This window comes from Pecten maximus, chromosome 6 (genome assembly GCF_902652985.1).
Source record: "Pecten maximus chromosome 6, xPecMax1.1, whole genome shotgun sequence".
NCBI classification, from domain to species: domain Eukaryota; kingdom Metazoa; phylum Mollusca; class Bivalvia; order Pectinida; family Pectinidae; genus Pecten; species Pecten maximus.
This window is the reverse complement of record NC_047020.1, coordinates 8042310-8056434: the sequence shown is the minus strand read 5'-3', so window position 1 is coordinate 8056434 and position 14125 is coordinate 8042310. Positions and strand designations below refer to the sequence as shown.

Genomic DNA, 14125 nt, shown 5'->3' with positions numbered 1-14125 from the left:
AAAGATATATATCAGCGGAAAAAATCCATAGAGATCACAGAACACGTAACAGCATTCTAAGAAGATGACACGCAGTTAGTAATAGTTTCTATTAATGTTAAGTATTTCTATAAAGAATAGCTCCGTCTTTTTTAACAAACACATGCTCATCTGTAGTGTCGTGATTCAAACTAGTTGTATAACTATAATAAATACCAGAACTACATGCATCCAGAACTCATAATATTCTATCACATCAAGTTCTTTCAAATCCCCATCCCGTCACAAAACAAATCGAAATCGTTCAAACATCTAAAAATAAATAAAATAACCAATACAGAATATCGAAAAAGGCGAGGATTCATTGCACTGGTTTAGTGACCATGGAAACCAACATATACCGTTAGTGAGGATTGTCTCTGTGGGTGGTGTGATAGTATTGTAATAAGGACGTCTAACACTGCCAGTAGGGCGGTAACATAAAAACACCATTATACACCGTTTGAAGGTATAATATAATCTCAACACAACATTCAGGGCGTTAGGAAACAAAGAGAATGTCTTAATACACGCATAATTACCGATGACGACATTTAGACGGAAAAGGAAAACTCAATTATAGATTTATTATACACTTGATAATAGACTCATAGCTGTGAAGAACACTAACTAAACGATTTCCCAGTGACAAGTATATACCTGGTATGAGGAAATAGTTGAATTCACAACACAAGTGTTATCAATGGAATGATAATGGGCCCAAAGAATTATATCCGAAATGATGGTTGGGTGGAGCAGTACACCATGCACTCGCCTTTTACAAACTTTGCTGAATTTTATTTCCTAGAATCGGTTTTGGATCAGTTGTACAAAGACATAGGTCTTATTAAGGTAACCCATTAACCTCCAATGTAAAACCTTCCTGCGCACTCCGATTGTGACAATTACAGACATGACTATATATAACATCCTATATAATTGTTAACGTGTATCAATATATCGGACTTAAAAGGTTAACGCGCAAATATGCAATCTGATTGAAAACAATAGCTCTATTAATATGACATTTGTGGAACTAAATAGTACAGGCCTAATCATCATTTCAATACATCATTAAGACATCCTTACTACCAATTACGAATATAAATCGCTCATGACTGTTATATATGTAGGCATTAACGCCAAACGCGCAATATATATATACGAAAATGTCATCTGAGGTTGTTAAATATTAAGATTCTAGAAAGAGAAGTAAAAATTCAATATCTTAAAATAACTTTCGACGTCAGGTTGTTTACATTAAATGTAGATTATCCTATCCGCTTGGTCCATCATCTCCACAAAATAAGTTAATGACAAATTATATATACTACAGTAAGTTATTTTGGACATGGAATGTAGGCCTAGACACGGCAATATGTATTTCTAATGACGACTTTAACTTTTCAGAGGGGTAACGTAATGGTGCAGGAGAAATATCCTACAAAGGCTGGTGAAAAAAAAATACCACGATTTATCTTAACAATCGTATACAGTGTATATCGAATATAACGTTTTTGCAGAAGTTACGTTTGGTCATGATAAACATGTAATGTTACGACAGAGGTAAATTAAAATATTTTCGATGAGGTTTCGTGAATTTGACAGATAGCGTCAGGATTTACACCTTGCGTGGCACAGAAAAACTTCTACAACACGTAGTTTCTAAATATGCATAGGAATTTATTATTCCCAATTGAGTTTTAGTACCATCAAAGTGCTGACTTTTGAAATATCCAGTATTGGCAACCAAAGATAAATATTTTAAATATAGAATATAAAACAGTTTATATAATATATTACTTTAATCTTGAGTATATTCTTCGTTCTCTAGTCAAGAATTGGTCAGATATATGAATATATACTTGTTGTTAGTATATAATGAGTTATACGTCTGAGTTGTTAAGAATCAGACCAATTCGGTAGTGTATAAGCTTTCCAGGAAGCAGACAAATTGTTGGCATAACTTGACCATACATATTGTTCGGTAGATTGCTTTTCGCCGCTTGTACCAAATATATGTTTATATGTAGTCAGGCGTTTTTAATTTGAAATTATCTATTTTAAACTATTTAAATAATTTCAAGATGCCGTTTCAATAAGTGTACAACCAATGCAAAGGTAGTACAAGTTAATAATTGTGTCATTAACATGAACAACATAGATTTAATTCATTTCAACCTTATCATCATCCTGTAACTGAAAAGGTAATGTAAATAAATGTTGTCAAGCACTTAACAATTTTCCAATTAACTGCTCTAACAACATGGTGATGTTTTCCAACAGATCACACTAAAACCCAATATAATCTTTATCTGGATATAAAAGTCAACACATCCCCTTATCTGTAACAAAATTTCAATCTGTTTCATATTTGCGAATGGGCCATATCCTGTTTTGTCCAAATAACATTATAAGTCAGATAACAAATGCTAACGGGACTCATAATTTACAAGCCATTTCAGACACCTTTGAACGACCCAGAACATTAAATAACGGATATATGTCATAAATTCCACAAGTCTTTCAAAAGAGTGAGCTGAACGACATATGCATGATATTGAAAATATCGATCATATGACTACGTCAACAGTCTGATTTTAATCACCATAAAGCTCAAGACCTTATCGAAATGCTGCACTTAACCGAGGATCAATAATGCTGTAACAGATTACTGCCTTAATGAGGGACATTGTTTACAGTCACGGTGGTCTGGTGGTCTATTCTAATCAGACTAATGAAAAGTTATTGTATGATACAACCATTGTAAATAAACTAACACGAAACTGACTAATAAATGCAAATACATTAAGATTCAATGACAAACCAATGTTTGCAGTTATCAACTTCAATTGTAAGCTTATCGAGGATTTTCGGTGACCATTATATTTAAAGTATCGCACAAAAAACTTCCTGTAGAATGATATTTGCAAATCAAGTTAACAACAAATTTGAATAATTCTAGAGAATAAACAACTAAAATGAGGGACATAGATGACTTTGAAGGGAGTCGCACATGTATGAACTAGCAAACTCTTACAAAAACTCCTATACACTTGCATCTTCTAATGAAAGAACAGAACGTTTGGCATATGTGTGAATAGCACGGACTGAGATGGTTATGTTTATTATTGACGTACTTGTACAGGTATATGTATTTCAGTACACTATATCAAACATGATGATAGTAATGGGTGTACATAATTACGATTAGGTTCAATTCAAAATCTCATTGATGTCATTCTAGAGTGTGTTTTTTTCCAACTTTGACGAAAACAAAACTATGTATTAATACATTTTAACATCAACACAGCAATATATGCCTTGCGCAAAATCACTGTCTATCCACATTTTGGCTTATCTAATCAACACACTTCATTTGACGTTCATGCTGCTCATAATTAGGTTTGTGGACAGGTCTTTCCTGTCAATAATGAACCGGTAAATACAAACGATTATCAAGCTGTAATCACATCAATAGTCTCGGCTGTGTCACCTCACCACCTTCCTTATCTTCTTCGTGTTATCTTTCGCCTTGCGGATCTTCTTACCCTGCTGTTTCATCAAGTCTGCCATCTCTGTAAATATATATTTCATCAGTGCTAGTATTTGTACTCTGGCTCAAGATCTTTGTGATACCTTTTATAAACTTTAACCATGTCACACCGTTGCGTCAACTTAACTCTGTGTAAAATTGATTATTTTTTTTCCATTTCGTTTTTCTTTGATTTTATTCAATTATGATACTGCCTCCACTGTGTGATCTGTTTGCCTTCACATACAGACATGTCCCTGCTTTTATATGTAGTTCAGTAGATATATCCATGTTACAGGTAGCTCTATAAAAAGCATTTATTCCAGTTTTGTCACTTTTAGACAGATTCAGATCTTTAATCTTAAGCCATGCTGATGTTACAGGTAGTTCTATAAACTCCACACAAATCAGTCTTTGTTTTTGTTTGTAGACAATTTCAGTGCTGTGGGTTAGGTTACAATGAAGTTAACACAATCATTACACATCCAATTTTGCAAAAGAGAGTGAACTATTTTTTATTACGAAAAGTTCTATGCCCACATACCCGCTTTTTGTCTGTTGGCAGCTTCAGTATCTGGGAGTTGATGTAACTAAAAGTTCTATAAATGTTCAATGTTTCTGTTTTTATCTAGTCTAAATGTAATTAAAGTATTCTTGTTTTCTTAACAAATAGCTCTATAAAATACTCGTCTTCTACAATAAATCTGACTGAGTTCGAATCGATTATAGCCGATGGCTCCCCAGACATGTGTTGACCTTTCTGGTAAACTCTCTAACGTGAATCTGTTGTGGTGTAAATCTACGCATGTATGAAATAAAAGACGCAAATATCACAGGATTGGTTAATACTGCCAAATGAATGAAGGTCGGTACTTGTATTTAAGCATAGCATCAGCAGAATCTACAACCCCTATCTATCAATATATCCCTCCACCAAGGGACACCTTCATGCACATTATCAACTTGATATTTTTTTCTAATTGATATAAAAAAATGTTTCTTATTTTCCCTTTCCAACTCCATTACTTTTTCTCAAATCTTAAGTACTTCTTTCATTTTTTTCAATACGGATTAACATTTTTCATTACGTATATAATCAGTAAATAAGATCAAACTTAATTGATACTATTGGAGAAAATAAAGTTTCTAACACGTAAAACGTTTCCGGCAGAATACGTTACTATCAGAAATACTACTTTCCACTGTCTGTCACCACTGGATGTCAGATGTTAAACTTAAGATTCCTGATACAGTCAAACAAATTAAAGCATTTAACATGTTCTGAACGAGACATGTTTTAAATATACAAGGATATCCCTTAACTATTATGTCTACCTTTAACAGTGTATCATTCAAATGTTGGTGCAATGATAATGGTCTCACCTTTGTTCTCTTTCTGTAGCGATCCGCCCATCTTGGACAGTGATTCTATTCTCTCTTCTAGCCTCTTACAAAGGTCTTGGGTGTTAGATACCAGTCGAGTAGAGCCTGTAGATAAAACACATGTAATGTTTAAATGTCTCTGTTACTCTAAATTGAATTTGATATATAATGTACATGTATAGTTATATTACTCCAATTGAATTTGATATATAATATACATGTATCTTCGTGTTTTGAAATAATGGGGGAAATGTTCAGTTCATACTAACATGACAAGTATCCACATACATTGAAATGACCTGTGTTTATTCCGAGACATATTGTCATACATTCGGTAGCCTAATAATACTTAAAACATGAAACCTGATCTGATACCATTTGGTAGCCTAATAATACTTAAAACATGAAACCTGATCTGATAGAGTCTTTTAATACAAATAAATTATTCACTGAACTAATGTGAGTTAAAGGCAATTGGAACCTAATTTCACAACGAGGGCGATTCTCCACGTTACAATAACTCGGTTATTATTTTTTTATTCACATTACTATGAAATATGATCGTGCAATGCATTTGTCTACAATGTATTGGTGAAAACAAAGCACTCTTTCATGAACCTGTACAGCACAGTGTGCAATAAATAATAAAGATAACACAATGAAAACTGGGAAACATTTATTACTAGAATATATTATGTAATCAATTTTGTTTTATTGTCTGGACTGACATCAATGACCACTATCATTGTGTACACCACTGTATTACAGTTTTATTGTCTGGACTGACATCAATGACCACTATCATTGTGTACATCACTGTATTACAGTTTTATTGTCTGGACTGACATCAATGACCACTATCATTGTGTACACCACTGTATTACAGTTGTATTGTCTGGACTGACATCAATGACCACTACCATTGTGTAAACCACTGTATTACAGTTGTATTGTCTGGACTGACATCAATGACCACTATCATTGTGTACACTACTGTATTACAGTTGTATTGTCTGGACTGACATCAATGACCACTACCATTGTGTAAACCACTGTATTACAGTTGTATTGTCTGGACTGACATCAATGACCACTATCATTGTGTACACCACTGTATTACAGTTTTATTGTCTGGACTGACATCAATGACCACTATCATTGTGTACACCACTGTATTACAGTTTTATTGTCTGGACTGACATCAATGACCACTATCATTGTGTACACCGCTGTATTACAGTTTTATTGTCTGGACTGACATCAATGACCACTATCATTGTGTACACCACTGTATTACAGTTGTATTGTCTGGACTGACATCAATGACCGCTATCATTGTGTACACCACTGTATTACAGTCTTATTGTCTGGACTGACATCAATGACCACTATCATTGTATACACTACTGTATTACAGTTTTATTGTCTGGACTGACATCAATGACCACTATCATTGTGTACACTACTGTTACTACAGTTTTATTGTCTGGACTGACATCAATGACCACTATCATTGTGTACACCACTGTATTACAGTTTTATTGTCTGGACTGACATCAATGACCACTATCATTGTGTACACTACTGTATTACAGTTTTATTGTCTGGACTGACATCAATGACCACTATCATTGTGTACACCACTGTATTACAGTTTTATTGTCTGGACTGACATCAATAACTACTATCATTGTGTACACCACTGTATTACAGTTTTATTGTCTGGACTGACATCAATGACCACTATCATTGTGTACACCACTGTATTACAGTTTTATTGTCTGGACTGACATCAATGACCACTATCATTGTGTACACCGCTGTATTACAGTTTTATTGTCTGGACTGACATCAATGACCACTATCATTGTGTACACCACTGTATTACAGTTTTATTGTCTGGACTGACATCAATGACTACTATCATTGTCCACTGTATTACAGTTTTATTGTCTGGACTGACATCAATGACCACTATCATTGTGTACACCACTGTATTACAGTCTAATTGTCTGGACTGACATCAATGACCACTATCATTGTGTACACCACTGTATTACAGTTTTATTGTCTGGACTGACATCAATGACCACTATCATTGTGTACACCACTGTATTACAGTTTTATTGTCTGGACTGACATCAATGACCACTATCATTGTGTACACCACTGTATTACAGTCTTATTGTCTGGACTGACATCAATGACCACTATCATTGTGTACACCACTGTATTACAGTTTTATTGTCTGGACTGACATCAATGACCACTATCATTGTGTACACCACTGTATTACAGTTTTATTGTCTGGACTGACATCAATGACCACTATCATTGTATACACTACTGTATTACAGTTTTATTGTCTGGACTGACATCAATGACCACTATCATTGTGTACATTACTGTATTACAGTTTTATTGTCTGGACTGACATCAATGACCACTATCATTGTATACACTACTGTATTACAGTTTTATTGTCTGGACTGACATCAATGACCACTATCATCGTGTACACTACTGTATTACAGTTTTATTGTCTGGACTGACATCAATGACCACTATCATTGTGTACACCACTGTATTACAGTTTTATTGTCTGGACTGACATCAATGACCACTATCATTGTGTACACCACTGTATTACAGTTTTATTGTCTGGACTGACATCAATGACCACTATCATTGTATACACTACTGTATTACAGTTTTATTGTCTGGACTGCCATCAATGACCACTATCATTGTGTACACTACTGTATTACAGTTTTATTATCTGGACTGACATCAATGACCACTATCATTGTGTACTGTATTACAGTTTTATTGTCTGGACTGACATCAATGACCACTATCATTGTGTACACCACTGTATTACAGTTTTATTGTCTGGACTGACATCAATGACCACTATCAATGTGTACACCACTGTATTACAGTTTTATTGTCTGGACTGACATCAATGACCACTATCATTGTGTACACTACTGTATTACAGTTTTATTGTTTGGACTGACATCAATGACCACTATCATTGTCCACTGTATTACAGTTTTATTGTCTGGACTGACATCAATGACCACTATCATTGTGTACACCACTGTATTACAGTTTTATTGTCTGGACTGACATCAATGACCACTATCATTGTGTACACCACTGTATTACAGTTTTATTGTCTGGACTGACATCAATGACCACTATCATTGTGTACACCACTGTATTACAGTTTTATTGTCTGGACTGACATCAATGACCACTATCATTGTGTACACCACTGTATTACAGTTTTATTGTCTGGACTGACATCAATGACCACTATCATTGTGTACACCACTGTATTACAGTTTTATTATCTGGACTGACATCAATGACCACTATCATTGTGTACACCACTGTACTACAGTTTTATTGTCTGGACTGACATCAATGACCACAATCATTGTGTACACCACTGTATTACAGTTTTATTGACTGACATCAATGACCACTATCATTGTGTACACCACTGTATTACAGTTTTATTGTCTGGACTGACATCAATGACCACTATCATTGTGTACACCACTGTATTACAGTTTTATTGTCTGGAATGACATCAATGACCACTATCATTGTGTACACCACTGTATTACAGTTTTATTGTCTGGAATGACATCAATGACCACTATCATTGTGTACACTACTGTATTACAGTTTTATTGTCTGGACTGACATCAATGACCACTATCATTGTCAACTGTATTACAGTTTTATTGTCTGGACTGACATCAATGACCACAATCATTCTTTACACCACTGTATTACAGTTTTATTGTCTGGAATGACATCAATGACCACTATCATTGTGTACACCACTGTATTACAGTTTTATTGTCTGGACTGACATCAATGACCACTATCATTGTGTACACCACTGTATTACAGTCTTATTGTCTGGACTGACATCAATGACCACTATTATTGTGTACACCACTGTATTACAGTTGTATTGTTTGGACTGACATCAATGACCACTACCATTGTGTAAACCACTGTATTACAGTTGTATTGTCTGGACTGACATCAATGACCACTATCATTGTGTACACCACTGTATTACAGTTGTATTGTCTGGACTGACATCAATGACCACTATCATTGTGTACACTACTGTATTACAGTTTTATTGTCTGGACTGACATCAATGACCACTATCATTGTGTACACCACTGTATTACAGTTTTATTGTCTGGACTGACATCAATGACCACTATCATTGTGTACATTACTGTATTACAGTTTTATTGTCTGGACTGACATCAATGACCACTATCATTGTGTACATCACTGTATTACAGTTTTATTGTCTGGACTGACATCAATGACCACTATCATTGTGTACACCACTGTATTACAGTTTTATTGTCTGGACTGACATCAATGACCACTATCATTGTGTACACCACTGTATTACAGTCTTATTGTCTGGACTGACATCAATGACCACTATCATTGTGTACATTACTGTATTGCAGTTTTATTGTCTGGACTGACATCAATGACCACTATCATTGTATACACCACTGTATTACAGTCTTATTGTCTGGACTGACATCAATGACCACTATCATTGTGTACACCACTGTATTACAGTTTTATTGTCTGGACTGACATCAATGACCACTATCATTGTGTACATTACTGTATTACAGTTTTATTGTCTGGACTGACATCAATGACCACTATCATTGTCCACTGTATTACAGTTTTATTGTCTGGACTGTCATCAATGACCACTATCATTGTGTAAACCACTGTATTACAGTTTTATTGTCTGGACTGACATCAATGACCACTATCATTGTGTACACCACTGTATTACAGTTTTATTGTCTGGACTGACATCAATGACCACTATCATTGTGTACACTACTGTATTACAGTTTTATTGTCTGGACTGACATCAATGACCACTATCATTGTGTACACCACTGTATTACAGTCTTATTGTCTGGACTGACATCAATGACCACTATCATTGTGTACACCACTGTATTACAGTTTTATTGTCTGGACTGACATCAATGACCACTATCATTGTATACACTACTGTATTACAGTTTTATTGCCTGGACTGACATCAATGACCACTATCATTGTATACACTACTGTATTACAGTTTTATTGTCTGGACTGACATCAATGACCACTATCATTGTATACACCACTGTATTACAGTTTTATTGTCTGGACTGACATCAATGACCACTATCATTGTGTACACCACTGTATTACAGTTTTATTGTCTGGACTGACATCAATGACCACTATCATTGTGTACACCACTGTATTACAGTTTTATTGTCTGGACTGACATCAATGACCACAATCATTGTGTACACCACTGTATTACAGTTTTATTGTCTGGACTGACATCAATGACCACTATCATTGTGTACACCACTGTATTACAGTTTTATTGTCTGGACTGACATCAATGACCACTATCATTGTGTACACCACTGTATTACAGTTTTATTGTCTGGACTGACATCAATGACCACTATCATTGTGTACACCACTGTATTACAGTTTTATTGTCTGGACTGACATCAATGACCACTATCATTGTGTACACTACTGTTCTACAGTTTTTATTGTCTGGACTGACATCAATGACCACTATCATTGTGTACACCACTGTATTACAGTTTTATTGTCTGGACTGACATCAATGACCACTATAATTGTGTACACTACTGTATTACAGTTTTATAGCAGGTTGTTGGGGAATCCATTTGATAGATGTGTATTTATTGATGAATACATGTTTAACATCAAACAGAGAATTACAGCACTTCTCTCGGCTGCAGGCAGGGCTAGACTATGACTGTGTTAAAGAAACCATTTATTGGAATTGGCCATTATTGTTTCTGGATGATACCCTGAATTCCATCAAGCCTGTTGTAACACCATTAAAGGTTTTCATATTGAAGGTCTATCTTGGCTTCCTATTATCATCACAATGTCATTAAATCATTCCCATAATGACCTAGACAGGAAGTGACAAAAAGGCCCGCGCTCAGTAGGCAAGTCTGCGGAGAAGCCATGAACTAATAAAATAACACAATACAGGATTAGGAATGGTATAGATCCTTACAATTCATACTTGTTATATCCCTATAGCAATCATTTAAACCAACATTCACTGCAAGAAGACAGAAAACACATTTACTAGACATCATTGTTTTCTTCAAAGAGTTAACCTTGTAGCACACAAAGTTATCCAAATAAGAACGAAATCATTCTGATCCTAGTAAAGTAGGAAAACTGCTTGTATATCTGATTAAAACATAAAACATTGGTCAAAGTACCTACAACATAATTCCAACACAGAAACCTTATTTAAAATATTGAAATGTGGAGAAACCATGTACAGCATGCAGGTATAGTTACAAATACAGCTGAAGTAATTTTAATAGAATCAAGCATTCAGTAAACACCGATACATCATTAAACAGGTATAATCTATAGTATGCTTAGTTACCCAGTTATGGAAAACCAATTATGGCTTAATAGATCATAACATTCAATATTTCCATTAGGAATCAAACTTAGAGAAAATAAACAATAAGGAAACTCCTTATTTCATAGCTACTGCCAAATTAATAATTATAAATTTTGTTGTATCACCCAGTCTATAATAACATTTCTATTGATTTCTGTATAACATTGAAAACTTCATCTGCAATTATACTAGGTGTGGCAATAATTTATAGTGTAACATGACAAGAAATATTGAGTCTTAGCTTACTACAATAACTACCCCAACCAAATGTCAACAGTAAATCATGGATATAGTTTCTTTGATTAGGAAATATTTCTTGTAGCCTTCTGACATTTAGTCAGCCTATCAAATCACCTCTATATTTACCTTAGTCTGTAGACAAAACAATTCCCTACAGCTGATATGTACATCCATAATGTTGTTGACATTTGTTCAAACCATTAATACTCAGTAACCAATATAAACTGTTTTCCTGGAAATGATTACCATTGTTCATCTTGTCAGCTATATCAGCCACTAGTACAAATGAAAAAAAAAACCAATTTATCCACTTGGTTCTAAAATCATATATTCTATGTTTTGAAATATTTCCCTATAACACATAAGAAGCTCATTGAACACCAACAGCCTAGTTAATGTATCAAGGACTGGCCTGTAGATAATGGTGGCCACATATACACTGTAGATTGTGACAGAAAATGTTATACAAATGATCATGCAAAGACAATGTAAATTAAGGGTAAGAGAATTACAGCAATATTGAAGTATGTGGACATAAAAAACAATATCAAAGTAGTTATACAAGAAAGCCAAAAGGTGTTTTTTGTAATGGATGTATTTGTGTGAAATGCTTCCTGCATCAGAGAAGCTATGAAATGTACTGTAAATGAAATAACAATTAACACATTTAATACTTTAGTGATAATCTTTCTTCAGATCCATCAAACCAACAAAATAAATTCCAAATATTAACAAATAAGCAGGATCAATGAAATTGTTCATAAGATCTCAAAACTCAGGAAAGATAGACAAACAGCAAAATGATTAAATTTGATTATGTCATTGTAGTTTAGCATGCTAGCTTAGATATAGAAAATAGGTACAATAGGCCAACAGGTAACATCACATCTAGCACAAAAGAACAAGAGGCCCATGGGCCTTATCAGACACCTATCTTCTGATATAAATACTGATAGATGATTTTTTGCTTTTAAACTAACAAATTGCCAATTTATTCATTTTAATTCATCTTAGCATACTTAATGGCTTGATATCATGATAGCAAATTCCATCAAAACCCATTCATATTTACCCAAGTTATGCTCACAAAGTCAAATTGTAAGAATACTACAAATCAGTTCCAATGAAAACTACATACCGAGTTTCATCAAAATCCTTTCATATTTAAGCATGCAAGTTAACATGTTCATAAGGTCTAATAGTAATGACACTGCAAAGGGCCATTTCTCTGTAAGTTACAATCAAATCGGTCTCATTGTTGAAGTCATCTGAAATTTTATTGATATAAGGATTCATATCAAGTTTCATGAAAATCTGTTAAGGTTTACTCTAGTTATCGTGCTTGCAATTCAAATGGCAATAAAATTACAAAGGGACATTACTCTGTAAGTTACTAAGTTTTTATTGATATAAGGCTGCGTACCAAGTTTCATGAAAATCTGTTCATATCTATACAAGTTATCATGTTCACAAGAAAAATTAACACACAATGATGTATGAAAGGCCATTGCAATAGATCACCATGAGCCTTCGGCACAGATGACCAAATATTTACAAATCACACATTCTTAATTAATACTGCATGCTTCACAATGAATTTTTCAGACAATTTAGATTAAAGATATTTGAAATTATTTAGTTATATTATCAAACCAAATTAACAACAACAAAGCACATGTCAGTTGAAATAAGTGCATTCAAAACTAAAACAAGAATAAAAACTGGATAAGAATTATGAGCAGGTTTGTGAGGCTAATCAGACCCATTGCTCTATGATATAAACAACAACTTTGTAATTAGTAACCACAACTAACAACTAGTTCTTCTGGACTTTTGTTTGTACAGTAACAGCTCAAAACAACCCAAAGCAAATGTGCTATAGTATTATAAACTTATACAAATTACAGGAATCTGCTCAGATTAAAACAAAAATGTGTATAAGCCAAGCTCGTCAATGAAAGTTTTTAGATGCTAACACTTAATTTACACAGAATATAATGTACCAAACTTCTGTATCCTGCTCAATTGATAACAAACTCAGAATATAATGTACCGAACTCCTGTATCCTGCTCAATTTATAACAAACTCTACTGTACATCAATTTTAGCTTTCACCCGTGAATGATGTTCAAATGGCCTTGACCTTTTAAATATTGACATAATGACCTTGACATTTTAGAAATGGACTTAATAGACCAATGAAAATGAACACTGCTCAGATCAGAAGTTTGTCCAACATATGGCCTGACCTTTGAGTTACAAAACCTTGTGTTGTGCCATTATCCAGTCATGATAAAAATATATTGAAGTTTCAATCAGATTTAGGAGTCTGCACATATTCTTCCTCCAACGCTTTGCCATATAGAACATAAATTTGATTTATATAAAAATTAAAT

General features: G+C 34.1%; 1 protein-coding gene across 4 annotated transcripts in view; it reads right to left on the bottom strand.

Moving 5' to 3' along the window:
- Window positions 1-2364: 2364 nt before the first annotated feature.
- Window positions 2365-14125, bottom strand: part of LOC117328860 (coiled-coil domain-containing protein 158-like) — a 55515-nt gene continuing 43754 nt past the window's right edge. For all 4 annotated transcript variants that reach the window (XM_033886441.1, XM_033886442.1, XM_033886443.1 and 1 more), the window contains 2 exons: window positions 4937-5041; window positions 2365-3596 (listed from right to left, as the gene is read on the bottom strand). In XM_033886441.1, coding sequence (XP_033742332.1) covers window positions 3511-3596; window positions 4937-5041 — 191 coding nt within the window. In that variant the 3' untranslated portion in view covers window positions 2365-3510. The remainder of the gene's footprint in view (window positions 3597-4936; window positions 5042-14125) is intronic.